This window comes from Prionailurus viverrinus, chromosome C1 (genome assembly GCF_022837055.1).
Source record: "Prionailurus viverrinus isolate Anna chromosome C1, UM_Priviv_1.0, whole genome shotgun sequence".
Lineage (NCBI taxonomy): Eukaryota > Metazoa > Chordata > Mammalia > Carnivora > Felidae > Prionailurus > Prionailurus viverrinus.
The window spans coordinates 17,191,409-17,205,821 of record NC_062568.1 but is presented as its reverse complement, the minus strand read 5'-3'; the positions used below and the strand labels follow the sequence as shown (position 1 = coordinate 17,205,821).

The window sequence follows — 14,413 nt, the reverse complement described above, 5'->3', positions numbered from 1 at the left end:
CTGGGCCCTGCCAATGAAAGGTTCTTGAGTTCCCCAGGCCTGTTTCCCCATCTTAACACAGGCAAGGTGATCGCTGAGGTCTCTACCGAAAGGCCTAAGATTCCTCTTTTTTTTTTTCCCTTCCTTTTTTTTTTTTTTTTTTTTTTTTTAGGTTTTTTAACATTTATTCATTTTTGAGAGAGAGAGAGAGAGTGGGAGAGAGGGAGGGGCAGAGAGAGAGGTAGACACAGAATCTAAAGCAGGCTTCAGGCTCTGAGCTGTCAGCACAGAGCCTGATGTGGTGCTCCAACCCACGAACCGCGAGATCATGACCTGAGCCAGAGTCAGACGCTCAACCGACTGAGCCACCCAGGCACCCCTTCTGGTTAGTTTCTAAACCGTAAGAGTGGGAGTGTTTTGAACCTTATGTGTAAAGTCTCAGCAATTCATGAAAATCCTAGCAATCAATTAAGGCTCATTTTCTAATTTTTGTATTTTAAGTGTAACTACAGGTCTTAATTTAATTGTGTAGGGTGCACACTGCATTTTTTAGAGATAGTAACGACAGGTGGTAACTTAGCTTGACATTGTAAAGAAAACCTCCTCCTTCCCCCAGGACCTATGTTTATCACAACAATGTTTATACAGACTTACCTATAACTGAAATAACCCAAATATATAATAGCAGGGATTTAAATTATCATCATCCTGTTGATAGGCTACAACTAGTAGAAATTACATACAAGAATATTTAATCACGTGGAAAAATATGGGAAGTCAAAGTATATTCAGGGTTTCATTCCTTAGTTATAAAAGCTGTGTGCACTTGAAAAGGGGGAAAAAAAAAGGTAAGAATGGTAATAGCGATTTTTCTGGGTTGTAGATTAACTTAGTATGTCCAAAACCAAAGTAAATGAATAAAGGGGTGTGTATCTCAAGTGTGGAGACCCAAGCAATCCTGGTACCCAAAATAGATGCATCCATGGGATGAAAGCTAAATCAAGTGTTCGCTGAATGGGCAGGATAGGCCACACAGATGGGGACACTTCAGAGATGGGGAGAGAGGTCAGAGGTGAGAAATTAGACAGGCCAGGTCCTCATTGTTAAGACTAACCCCAGCAACGTGAAGACAGGACAGCAAACAGTAGAGCAGAGGCTGGGGACAACAGGCAGGACTACTCAGGACTGAGATGAGCCTTGCTACCCAAAGCCACCTTTTAATGAGCTGCTTTTAGAGCGGTCTCTGATGTATATTGCTCACCAAGGTTTCAGGAGGTTGATCCTGTGAGTGCCACAAACAAGGTGCTCAATGCTTTTTCCACCTTTACGTCTACGTGAGATGGGGAGCATTTTTCCCACTTCATAAACGCAGACACAGGTTAGCTAAACTAGTAAAGGGATGATACACAAATCCAGGTCTAACAGACTTCAAAGCCTGCACAGGAGTCATGCCCTCTCACCATCCCCCCCCCCCATCCACACCCCCCCACCCCCCACCCAGTATCTTTAATCCAATCTCCAAGCCTGACAGTAGGCTTACTGACCTTCTGGAAGTGGACTGCACAGGCATATGGGAGCACTGAGGGCCAAAGGAATCCTCCTTGGGTCTGGAGAGTTAGTCATCAACCTTCTAAGCCAGGTCACAGAACAGTCTGGTGCCTTCCCCACTTCTCCCACAATGCCATCCTAATTAACAACTTCCAGTTATCAAAAGGTGCAGTATGTGCCTTAGAAAGGCACACAAATAATCAGCAATCCTTAATTCATAAGACAGTATACAACTAAGTAGCCAAACATAATATGTGTTAGCTGACTGAAAAAAAATTATAATTGCTTAGTTTTTACTTATTGGGTGATTTGATGACAAAATCATACGTCAAGTTCACAATTTGTAGGGCAGTCCATCTTCAAACAAAAAAGTGGCTTACAGTCTTAAATATTATTTCCTGTCATTTTAATGTGTTCTGGTTATAGAAGAGAATATACATCTGTAACTGTGATGAGGTCCACGAACTTTCAAATCACAACGGACACTGTTTTTGCCCCAAACCAAGGAGATAATTACAGGTAATGTGCAACGTGACTGCCCCTCCCTGAATCTTCTTAGTCCCACAGGACCATCAAACCTCCCAAAACATACAGAGGTCACCTAATCACCAAATTCACAAAGCAGTCTCTAAAGAAGTCAAGTCAGGTAGAATAAATGGTAAATCTTATCTACAAAATTGAAGTATCTAACTCATAGGTGAATCACCAAAACCCTCACACATTCTTTATCCCCATTTTGCTCGTAATTCTAATATACTTCCCACCTGGTTTTCATTCTTTAGCAAGTCAAAAGAAAAAAAAAGTTAGATAGGGTAAAGTATTAACGGGAACAGATAAGTAGTGACTGCCAAGGGGGAAAAAAACTACAAAACGCAGGCAGAACTAGAAAGCAGCCATGTGTAATACTGTGGCCAAGCCACCTACCCTCTGGCTTTAACGGAACCATGAAGGAATCATCCTGTAATAACTGATGCCCTTAATGAGGATTCCAACTATCAAGGTTACATTGTATTCAGACAAATTTATGTAACGTAATAAAGTGCCTAATATACTTTAGAAATATTTCTATCCAAAATTAATTGCAATGCATTAATGTCCCAAAAGATAAGCTTTTGTTAGCACAGGTCTTGCTAACCTGTGTTGTTCTTCAACGGTGCAGAATGAGCTACTTCTATAGAAGATACAGAGACACAGAAACACAAGTAACTTTAATGATTTGTAGTAAATAAAAAAGAAGCTGGAATCTATGATCAAAAAATGGAAACAGTTACAAGTGTATCTATACGGAAATCACAAGATTTAACAGCTTAACATCAACCAACTGCTGTCAAAATATATTTAAAGAAACCAAAGAAAAACTACAAAACAACTGCTTACAGTAGAACGAAGGGAGAGGGAGGATAAACCCAGAAAATGACTGAAGGAGAGTGAGCAGCAACCGTCAAAGTTGTTTCACAAACAGGGATTCGAATCAGAGGAACACACACAAACCTGTCTAGGAAATGTGACCAATGAGGCAATAGAAAATGACTAAAAGTCAGTTATAAGTCAAAAATGACAACCCAAATCCCAGAGAGTCTTAAATTATGTAATCCAGACATTATCTAACCCCTCAGATTTGTTTGGTGCTATGGTGTTCATCATTCTCCATTAGGATGAAATGTGGGACAAATACATTACTGGTTGGAGAGCTTTTTCAGAGCCGATTCATCCTTAAAGGTCAGGGTCCACAGTTTATCACTGCATTTACATAATGTATTTCTTGATATGGAAAAGTAACATGTCAAAAGAGGAATTACAGTAAAATTTATTTTTAAATAATCCGCAGAATCTCAAACTTACAAATAAATGAACTTTAATAGGTTTATTAACTTCACACTCTCAGTATTCTCATCCAGGACTTAAACTGTTCTCTAGCCCACCAGGGACCAAACCTGGCCGGGCCCACAGTGTCTCCCTTCCTATGTCTTTAATATTAGCACTAGATTCAATTTCTAGGGAGACTTACTCAAGAATTCTGCTTCTTAAAGAATATTTTTAAATGATCTCATTTACCTTGTCGATTCATTCACAAATGAGAACACTTCCGTCAGAGGAACCTCCCCCAGGCCTCCCATTCTCAGGTGGTGTCCTGTCCACTCTTCTCATCAAACCTTAACTGTCTTGGTATTAGAAGTAAGTCCTTCCCACTCCTACCCTTAGACTTACTGTTAGAGCCTTATGTATCACATGGACAAAAATCTGTTCTAAATCAAGTAATCCCCAACTTCTGCCTCCACAGCAATCTAAAGTGGAAAAAAAAAAAAAACTTTACAAAAAAAGAAATTAAGACCTTCAAAAACAATTATTTTAGCATATATAGCAAGGTCTACCAGAGAAAGACTGGTTCCTAATTTGTTAATATTTGATTGACAATTTGCTAGTCTAGTAAGACCTTCTAAGCAATATTGATACTAAAATGTGTTAAAGAAAATGCTCTAAGTGTGTATATGTATTTATATATATGTATATATACATTCATATACTCTAAGTGTATCTATACATACATATACTGTAGAGAAACACAGTTACAAAGTGATAGCTAACAATAAGCAAGCATATACAATAAAAATATGTACCATAAGCCCAATGTTTTCACCACCAAAGAATAATGTTATGGTTTAAGTCATGATTTCTTGATGAATAGATAAAAAGGGATAAAAATGTAGGAACTGACATCCACGTACATTATAAAAAACTAAACACAACGTAAGATGACGACAATTGTAGACAGAAGAATTTAATACCTGTGGTGGTACATTCGGACCAGGTACTCTACTTTCATTACAATAAAGCCAGAATCAATTATTTAACAATATTCCTTGTTCACCAAAGGATGGGAAGTATTTTTGCTGGTGGCAGCAAGTGTGGATTTTTTTCATCAAAGAACATTAAAAGGCTGAGATGATAATGATACTACTTGTATATTTAACCCATAGTTCTGAAACTCTCTTCTTAATCTTTAATAGCTGATAATCTGAATAAAAAGACATGATGAATCAAAACATACACCAGTTTTAAAAAGAAACATCCTTCAAAGCAATCTCAGCATCTAAATGGCAAACACAGAATGAATTCCTAATCTGGCCTAAGCTTTTTTTTTCTTTTTTAATTCAAGGAAAAAACGTGCATGAATGAGTCTACCTATTTGTAAACATGTATATGATGAAAACAGTGCAATGGCTGGTTCTCACACTGTGTAAGTTCAATTTGAAACATTAATCCGGTGCGATATTTAGCTGTCAAGAGGGAGCAACGCAAAGGACATCACACAATCTATAAACCAGCTGGAAGAAGCCATCCAGACTTTGCCCTGCCGCACCCTCTCTGGGCGATGGTTAGACAGATCCTCATAGATGATATACTGCGTGCAGAAGCGCTGATCGGAGTCAGCTTTCGCATGGTACGCGACAGTATTGATGGTCTGAGTCACGTCGCTGTCCGGCTTGGGCTTTCTACTGAGAACCTGGCCCCCAGCTGCAGTGACAAGCTTAACAAGGTTGTCCTTTGGATGGTGTTTGAAGGCTCCCCCAAAATAGAAGTAGCAGCCATCAAACAGCTTTGGCAACTGAAATAACAAGAAAAAACTTGTTAAAAGCAGATGAAAACATTTAAAAACACTGCATAGGAATGAGGAAAATAAAGATAAATAGTCATGAGCAGTTAAGAAGCTGCTTCAAAGAAGTGCTGGGATAAGCTGCATTTCAAGTACACTATTGGGTCAGGAAAAAGACTTCGCTTTATAGATTTCCTATTTATGATTTCTTCCTTGAGTCACCATCTCAGGTACTTTCCCCCCTTCAGATTTTAGGTGTGCTTCGCGTATGCGTGTGGGAATGAGTGTGTGCGGGTAGGTATTTTAAAAAGCAAACAAACACTGCTCATCACACTTCTTTTAACAGAATGTTATTCATATTTGGTGGGACTTAAAGCCTCAAGAATTCCTAGGGTATCTGAAATGTGCTTCAGGGATCCTGGGCTACATTTAATAAAAGTATAGGAGTAACATCATTTCTCTGGATCTTTATCCAGTTCTGCCCATCCTTACTCAGGTCTCTATATGTTACCAACCTCAAGTCTCCAGGACAGTCCTGGCGGGAGGGTGGCCTCCAGGGTTCCAGATACATATTCCTTGGGGTAGAGTATGTTATGATGCCATGGCTAGGGATCCAATTAGCTATGAAACACATTTCTTTGTGTTCTATTGAATAAAAAAGTTTCACAGTTGCCTTCTGCGAAAATTCTTCTTCGTCATTTCTAATATATATATGTACACAGGATAATGGAATAGCATCCATTAAACCTGCAGTATGTGGCAATAAAGACATATGGGAACTCAATCCAAGCAGCAGCCATAAGTCTTCTTTCAAGTGACTTTCTGCATCTGAGACTTCTCCCCAGATTCTGAAAGGTTTATGGGAATGTTCAAGATGCCAACAATCCATTAACAGTATGAAATTATCACCTTCTGGATTTTACTGCTCATTGTGATCATCTCTCAGAATCAAGTGCTTGAAATAAGCACAATTAAAATTTTAATCAGTCACCTGTACTTGTTGAAAGGGCAAGAGAAGTTTTTCCTGATGGTGATGATATAAAGTTATAATAAGAACAATGAAAGTAGTAACAAAAGAAAAATACCAGCTGTTCTTTGTTGAGCCTGCTTCTCTGTGGTCCTTCAGGAATCTCATACTTTTCCTCCTGTTCACATGCTTTTCTTTGTAGACATGCTTTCACCCCTAACAAAAAAAAAAAAAAAAAAAAAAAAGGATAAAAGGAAAATAAATATCAAGTGAGTATTTGTTTCTTACTGAAACAATTTACCTAGATGACTTTTCTTCTCCATCACTGTTCTGAAACAGAAACAGACACCTTATTTATGTTAAAACAAAATATGATTAAAAATGTTTTCCACATAAAGAAAATATAAAAAAATCTTTCCTTCAGAGGACTGAACAATGAAGTAGTACTGAACACTAATTTTAGTTTCTTTTCTGAGAAACCTAAATCAATACGCTGTTCGCAGCAATTATACAAATCTGAATTTTTATTTATACCAATTACCAAAATGAAGGTGAATAAAAAGTCCCTCATGTAGTGCAGCCCACAATGGTTTGAACCTGAGGGCCTACCAGCAGCACCTCTCATTTCCAGTCCTAGGTCTACCCTCCTGTTAGATCCCTCAGTGGGTCCACACACCTAGCTCAGCTGGGCACCCAGTAGGGACACTACAGTGCTTGTCCCAGAGCCTGGGACAGGTCTGGGATTTGACAGGTACACAATTGAAGTCTCCAGTCCACGGACGACTTGGAGAATATGCCAAATGCTTTAGAGATGTTTCAATAGAGATGATCCAAGATGCTGCTTTAATATATAAAAGTCGGAAGATTTTAACAACCGAATTCCCCATCTCTCCAAAAGCAGAGCTCTGTCAAGAGACTGAACTTTTTTCTTAACCTGGGACTATTAACGTATATTCAAATTCAACATTCAACTCTGGGATATCTATAATTCCCTATCATGTGATTATTAATTTGTTAGTTTTGCTTATGCTTTGGTGTGCCTTCTCCCAATGTTTTTAATACAAAATTCATATTTAGCCAAGTTTGTTATGATGAATTTCTGAATCTTATTATTCTCACTAACTTATAAATATAATGGTTCTATAAAAACTGTTGGGTTTCTGCATTGCATAAAAATTGCATTTTAAAAATACTGTAATTTTTAATAATTGCCCACTGAGTAAAAAACTATCTTTCTAATGGAGCTCATATTAAAATATGTACTGTCTATTGAAAAGGAGTCTCAAAAATTTTGACTAGGTCAAAGTATCATCCCAGAGACACTGCCAGTGTGCTTACATCATATACTGTTTCTATATTAAAAAACAACCTAAAAAACATTAGCAATCTAAATCGTGGACTTACCTTAAACTCATTATTTTACATGTGAATATTTTTTTTTACTTCTTATGTCTTCAGCATGAGCCACCCCCCGCTTCCTAAACCTCCTTTCCTATAGCTCTGCAGAACATTCCTATCAGTATCTTTAGATGAACATGCCAGCATATAAAGTCAAGGACTGAATACTCCCATGGTAACTACTGTAACAAGTGAATGGCAAATGTCTAACTACAGGGATAAATAAATGGGCTGTGCCTATGCCAGCTGCTTACCCATTTTGCAAATTTATTTGGTTGATTATTTAAACTGTCAAAAAAGCCTTATTTATTACACTGGTATCTTTTGATCCTGGCACCGTGCTGGCATTAGTATCAGTCAGCAGACACAAGAATGTCACAAACTGCCCAGGGCAGTCACAAACAGGGCAGCATGGCCGTTTCAGTGCTTCTGTAGTGGGAAGGTGCCCCAAATCATAAAACTTTCAGCTTTATAGCAGATGCTCAGTACAGTTCTATAGGGTAAGACAGGAAAATCCATTGCTCTAAGTAGTGAGTTGAATTAAGAATACATTCCTCTGATGTTCTCTTATTCTAAGCAACAATCTGCCAACTCTCTGTGCCACTTATATCAAGTTAAAGAAGAAAATAAAGCATTTTCCCCCTGAAAATTAAAGAATAGTGTCCAGGTCTTTAATAACATGTTTGAATGATGACTAAGTATTGTTAATTGCTGTCACAGCACAGAAAACATCAATTTTTTAAAGTCAGGAGTGACATCTAGTCCAAGGGTTGCAACTCGAGTGTCTCCGAGGGCCCTCAGATTAGGTAAAGTGTGAGGAACATCATGTTAAGTGGTAGGAAGCTGGGGAGACTGCAACCACCAGGAAATGAACAGGAAACTTGAAACTTGAATGGCTACATGGGACAGAGCTGGTCCACATAAGTTGTATCTGCTCTGGTCCTCAGGCTGCCAATTTGAAACTCTTGATGCTTTGTCTAATCGACCTCTTCATTTCAGATAGAGACTGAAGTCTTAAGAGATTTAAGCAGTTTTCTCAGTGACACAATGGAGATGAGAACTCTGATATCTTCCAATTCCTAGAGCAGTTTTTTTAATCTTTTTTCTTCTTTAAGCTTTACTCTTTGTTTAAAAAAAAAAAAAAAAAAAAATGAAGCATCTAAGGAAATGCCAGGCATTTTCTACACAGATTTAAGGTATTGTACCTCTCTTACAATAAGTCATATAACCACTTAATAGATGACTAAGTAGGAGGATCCATATTTTTTAAGAGATTAGCAAAAAGTATAAATGGCAAAAAGTGCTGACTATCCTGGGGGAGGGGGTATGGGGCAAACAATGCATTTGGCTTTGTTTTTAGTGAATCAATGATTTTACTTAATCTGATGCCTAAGTTGCTACTCTTCTCGACATTTACAAAAATTACGAATTCGTATCAATTTTCTAGTGAACCTCTTTTGAGGTAAACCAAGATTTACTAAAAGAAAGAAAGAAAGAAAGAAAGAAAGAAAGAAAGAAAGAAAGAAAGAAAGAAAGAAAGAAAGAAAGAGAAAGAAAGAGAGAAAGAAAGAAAGAAAGAAACTTTCAGCAATTTAAAGTGATACATTAACATCATCAATGAAATAGAAGAATCTACCAGGCAAAATATGACCTAATTAACAAGTCAAAACAATGGATGGTATTTACAAATTTTTATTTATTCAATAAAAAGTTAAGCAAACTGCAGCAAAAATTCTTAAACCCATCTTCTGTGTTAAACAAAGTATCAGAACTTTCATAACATCCACTGACATAAAATCATCCAAAATACAATATACACTGTAATGCTTATTCTCTCTATATGTATGTCAAAATTTAAAAATAGACCACTTTCTGGGGCACATGGGTGGCTCAGTCGGTTGAGCGTCTGACTCTTGATTTCCGCTCTGGTCATGATCTCGCAGTTTGTGCGTTCTAGCCCTGTGTTGGTCTCTGTGCCGATATCGAGAAGCCTGCTTGGGATTCTCTCTCTCACTCTCTCTGCCCCTTCCCTGCTTGCTATCTATCTCAAAAATAATAAACATTAAAAAAATTTTAAAAATAGGCCACTTTCCTCCAATTAAAAGATACTTCTTAAAATTTAACCAAAAAATGTTTTATGTTTATACCATGTACTTGGCAAAGTCGTCATTATTCCATCATCCGTCACTAAAATACTTCAGCAGAAAGAACTTATCCTTTATCCTCTCTTTTGAAGAAATAAGCAGCATATACAAGACCACTTATTAGCTTTCTCAGCTAATAATTTCCAAACTGAAATAACTAGGTGAATAAGCTATGTTATTTATGTAAACACAGATTTCTACATATGCCGGAATGATACTTTATAATGTGTCCAGCCACTATCCTTATAAAAAGTTTAGATCCTTTCTTCCTTTTCACATGTTCATTGTTTTGGGATTTTGACTGAAACCACCATTTTCAGAAATATAGGAATGAAGTACCGGTTTTATTAAAACTCAGAAATTCTTTTAGCCCAGATATATTCCTGATCATGTCTACCATTTCAGGTAAGCTTTCCTTTGGCCCCGATCTTATTACTTTTTTATATATGGGAAAGCAGCCCAATTCCCCAAGTGCTACTTAACTCAAAGTCATTAACTCAGTCATTAAGGTAGCTCTGGCTACCTTAGTAAAGCCTGGAATCTTTGCATAGTAATGCAGCCTATGGATTCTGGGCTACAATGGCTTTAAGAGAAGCTTGTACTATACAGAAAAATATTCCTTCATTCTAAATCTCTAGTAACCACTCTTAACCTCCTACATCTCATAACATCACATATATCAATGAATGTGTATTTTCACAAACCGCTGATGATGTTTGTGAATCTATACTAAGCTTAATCAGCTTTATCTTAATCTAGTTTTAGAAGGGGGGAAAAATCTAGTTTTACATCATGGAAATGGGAAGGAGTAGGAAAAAAGGGGTCCTTGAAACCACAGCTATACACAAATGATTACAGAATACAATGAAGATGGAATAAAGCTTTGACATGGAGGCCTGCTAAATGTCCAGAGGGGGAAACTACCCCTCCATGAAGGGCTATAGAATCTGCTCTTTTTCTTCAAAACCTAGAGCAGTAAATAAACCCTTATTTTAAAGAACTGCTATTTTTCTGGAGCTATCCATAGCTGAAATAGCACTGAAAATTTCAGAATTAAAGATCACTCTCAGCCAACATGTAATGTCCTAAAAAAATAAACAAATAAAATACAGAATCAAACATCATTCTATGTCAAAATTAAGTCCTAATAAATATGTCATTATATCCAAAGTGGACACTTATGGAACTCAAAATATTAGTAAAATAAATATTGAAGAATTTACCCTCTGACTCTATTAAAAATGAATATCCAAATTGTACAAACAAAATAATTTATTTTTCAAATGCTTTTCAATTGGGCTTTTTAAGCAAAGAGCCTATGATATCACTAAACATTAGAAAAAAGGAAATCATCACAGGAAACCTTACACAACTGTGACAAAAAAATGGAAAAACAACTTATGCTCTCCCTGCAATTTCTGAAAACCTGGGTGGCCAGTACAAGAAGAAATAAGTCCCATATTACAAAATGCCACAGAAAAGAGTGGAAGGACAATGAAATGAAGGCTGAAAATATAAAATAAAAGCTCAGTGTTCCACTCAGGCCATCATCAACATCTAGACTTGGGATATTGCAGGAAACACTACTGCAGATCATTAGGTTTTGTAATTCTATATAAATACCAGTTAACAACTGGCTATTTCTGGCTACTTTTTAGGCCAGTATTCTAACTACAAACATATTTATATACAAAAACAGATTTCTTCATGGGGTAGTATGCTGAATTTATTTATTTTACTTAATGTATATTGAGAAGCAGGTCAAATTCTATCTTAAAAATGTATTATAGGCTGTATCATAAAATCTTCTTAGGCAAAATATGGGTATCAATTCTAAAACCCTGTATTATTCATAATATCAAAATAATTCCCTTTTTAGAGTTGTGGTTAAAGATCAAACTCAGTCTAATATCCAAAATCTCTTCTTAATAAAATAATTTAAAAATTCATACTTGGTATTCTTTTTTAGTCATATATTTAAAGTTTATGTATGTAGGAATTTCCTCTTTGATTGGCAGGACAATCACCATAACAAAATGTCCTTCGTAGTCTAGAGAACAGGTGTAAATGATCTGGCATGTTAGACTACAGAAATATACACACAGGTTCTAATTTCCCTGATAAACACTGAAGCTCTTACCTATACAATTAATCTTTGGAAAGTTGAAAAAGAAGATATACTTTCTAATTGTTATTCAAATTTGAGAAGCTAAATTTCTTCCAGAGAGCATGGATTTCACTCAACCGACACACAATGTTTTCAAAAGTGTTACAAATAGGACTCTATTAATCCACCAGTTTTCTTTTGATTGTTCCTTTGCCTGTATGCTTTCACACATTTATCTAGGGTTAAAAGTGAAGATATAATTGTTTTATGTTTTTTTAAAATGTAAACAATCCTTTTTTATAATACTTCAAATGTAACCATTATCATATAATAACATGATTTTTTTTCAGAAACTATCTTTAAACTTTTCTTAATTCTTTCATATTTATTCCCCCTATGTCCTGCTATTAGAAATAACAATGAAAATGTTATTTTCCGTATTTCTTCTGTATTTCTGGCTTAGGACAAATTCTCAGAAGTGGGGCTATTAGATCAAAAGATGTTATTTCTTTTTTTTCCTAACGTTTATTTATTTTTGAGAGACAGAGAGACAGAGCATGAATGAAGGAGGGGCAGACAGGGAGAGGAGGACACAAAAACCAAAGCAGGCTCCAGGCTCCGAGCTGTCAGCACAGAGAGCCTGGTGCAGGGCTCGAACTCACGAGCTGTGAGGTCATGACCTGAGCCGAAGTCAAAGGCTTACCTAACTGGACCACACAGGTGCCCCAAAAGATGTTACTTCTTAAAAAAAATAATCCTCAGAGCATTTTTGGTGAAGGATTTCTGTAAGCATGAAGTTGCCTATCAATCTTAGTTGATAGAATGCTTTGGTATATTTACTTTTTGGTAATTAGCAAAGTTTAAATAGAACTGAACAGATTCTATTTTATTGAAGTGAATAAAATTTGAAGAAACATTGTAATGGAAAAGTGTGAGTCTGTTAACCGGACTACGAGGTTATATGATGGTATAACGATTGTCTTTTAGGCTCCATCGTCTTCAACTAAAACAAAAACAAAAGCAAAAACAAAGTACCCTATGTGGTGCCTCCTCACCTCACAGACCCCAGCCCAATGTAAAATGTTGGGCACGTTCCCCGAGCAATGCCCTCTGGTGCTAAGGCATTTCAAACCTTCTCCAGCAGCAACTGTATTTAAACTGAGATGAGAGTGGGCAAGAGAGAGAGATTACTAAAGAAAAGATGACAGCCATCTGCTCTCCTCTTCACACTGCGATGAGAAATGAAGAGGCAAAAGAAATTTTTTTTTAAAGGTTAGGCTGGAGGAAATTTTGAAAGCAGGGTACTACAAGGACAGGTCAGTAAAAGATGTTTCCCCCTTTTGAAGGCTAGGTTACATCTTTATGTAGTTCCACCTTACTCACAGTCTAGAAGGGCGATAAAAATTACATATTCATGCATCTTCTATTTTTTTCATTCTAGACATGTTTTAACAACCTTTGTACAATGATGGTTCTACGTTGCCTGTGAGGAACTGGCACCAGACCAGGGCTTAAGCCCTAAAATTTAATCTTAAGGAACTTTTCCTATCTCTATTTCCCATTTCTATGAAATAAAAACTACAAAACAGATGGCTGGTACAATAGTATCACTATGGCTTAATCTCAGAATCTTTGTTGGTATATGCATTAACTACGACACTGTAATATACTCTCACATATCACATGGAAAAAATAAGAGATGGAGCAAGACAAAACATGGTTAAACAGAAAATATCCAATAATTAAATTTAGCAGTAATTCTTTAGTGTTCGTTTGTTTAAATTTGTTTAATTTGTTAAATGAGTCAATTATCCACAGAGAAAAGTTTAGATAAAATTTCCTCTTGACGACTCTTGGGTAGTTCAGTTGTTAAGCATCTGACTTCGGCTCAGGTCATGATCTCATGGTTCATGAGTTCGAGTCTCACATTGGGAGAGCTCAAGCCCTGTTTTGGATAAGCTTGAGGCCTGATTCAGGTGTACATGAGCCCTACTTCAGGTGAGCCCTGCTTGCTTTTTTCTCTTTCTCTTCTCTCCCTCCCGCCCTTGTGCCACTTCCCCTCAAAAAAAAAAACAAAAAAATCCCACTTGAATCTTCTTGGTTTACGGAAAATCCCATAAAAAGATAATAGTGACATTTCTGTATAGTTAAGCCAATAAAGATTTTGTCTACCAGCAAGCTAATGGATATCTTCAAACACAAGACCTAGTTTTAATAAGTCATAAATCTTTACAATTAATTTTGAAAGCTTTGGTCCACCTCATCTTTCTTCAGTGTGGATGTTTTCAGACAGTTTTGAATAGATTTGAACATTTTTAAAAATCAAACTGACGCGTCTGACACTAAGATCAATGTAGTGAGAAATAAAGACTAGAAGAGAAGGTATTTGCAGTTTCTTGCCTTCTGTTGATACACCCAGTGACTATTTACAGTAACTGTCTTAAAATCTGACCCTATTTCTCTGGATTCTGTGTTAGAAATAAGAGATCCCATGCATCCCTTATCCTACAGAAGCACTGACACTGGAGTGTTATTCACGACTGAGAATCACCAAATAGCACACTATTGAGTCAGTTTGACATGGCTAAGCCATTAAACTGACAAAACTTCCATTTCTTAAAGGCAGATTTTATGGAAACCAATCACGTAGCCTATATATTTAACCAGATGCAAGT

General features: G+C 36.7%; 1 protein-coding gene across 3 annotated transcripts in view; it reads right to left on the bottom strand.

Moving 5' to 3' along the window:
* Positions 1 to 2,716: 2,716 nt before the first annotated feature.
* The window catches only part of BARD1 (BRCA1 associated RING domain 1), an 84,262-nt gene continuing 72,565 nt past the window's right edge, over positions 2,717 to 14,413 (bottom strand). For all 3 annotated transcript variants that reach the window (XM_047871901.1, XM_047871903.1, XM_047871902.1), the window contains 2 exons: positions 6,208 to 6,305; positions 2,717 to 5,134 (listed from right to left, as the gene is read on the bottom strand). In XM_047871901.1, the coding sequence (XP_047727857.1) occupies positions 4,802 to 5,134; positions 6,208 to 6,305 (431 nt within the window). In that variant the 3' untranslated portion in view covers positions 2,717 to 4,801. The remainder of the gene's footprint in view (positions 5,135 to 6,207; positions 6,306 to 14,413) is intronic.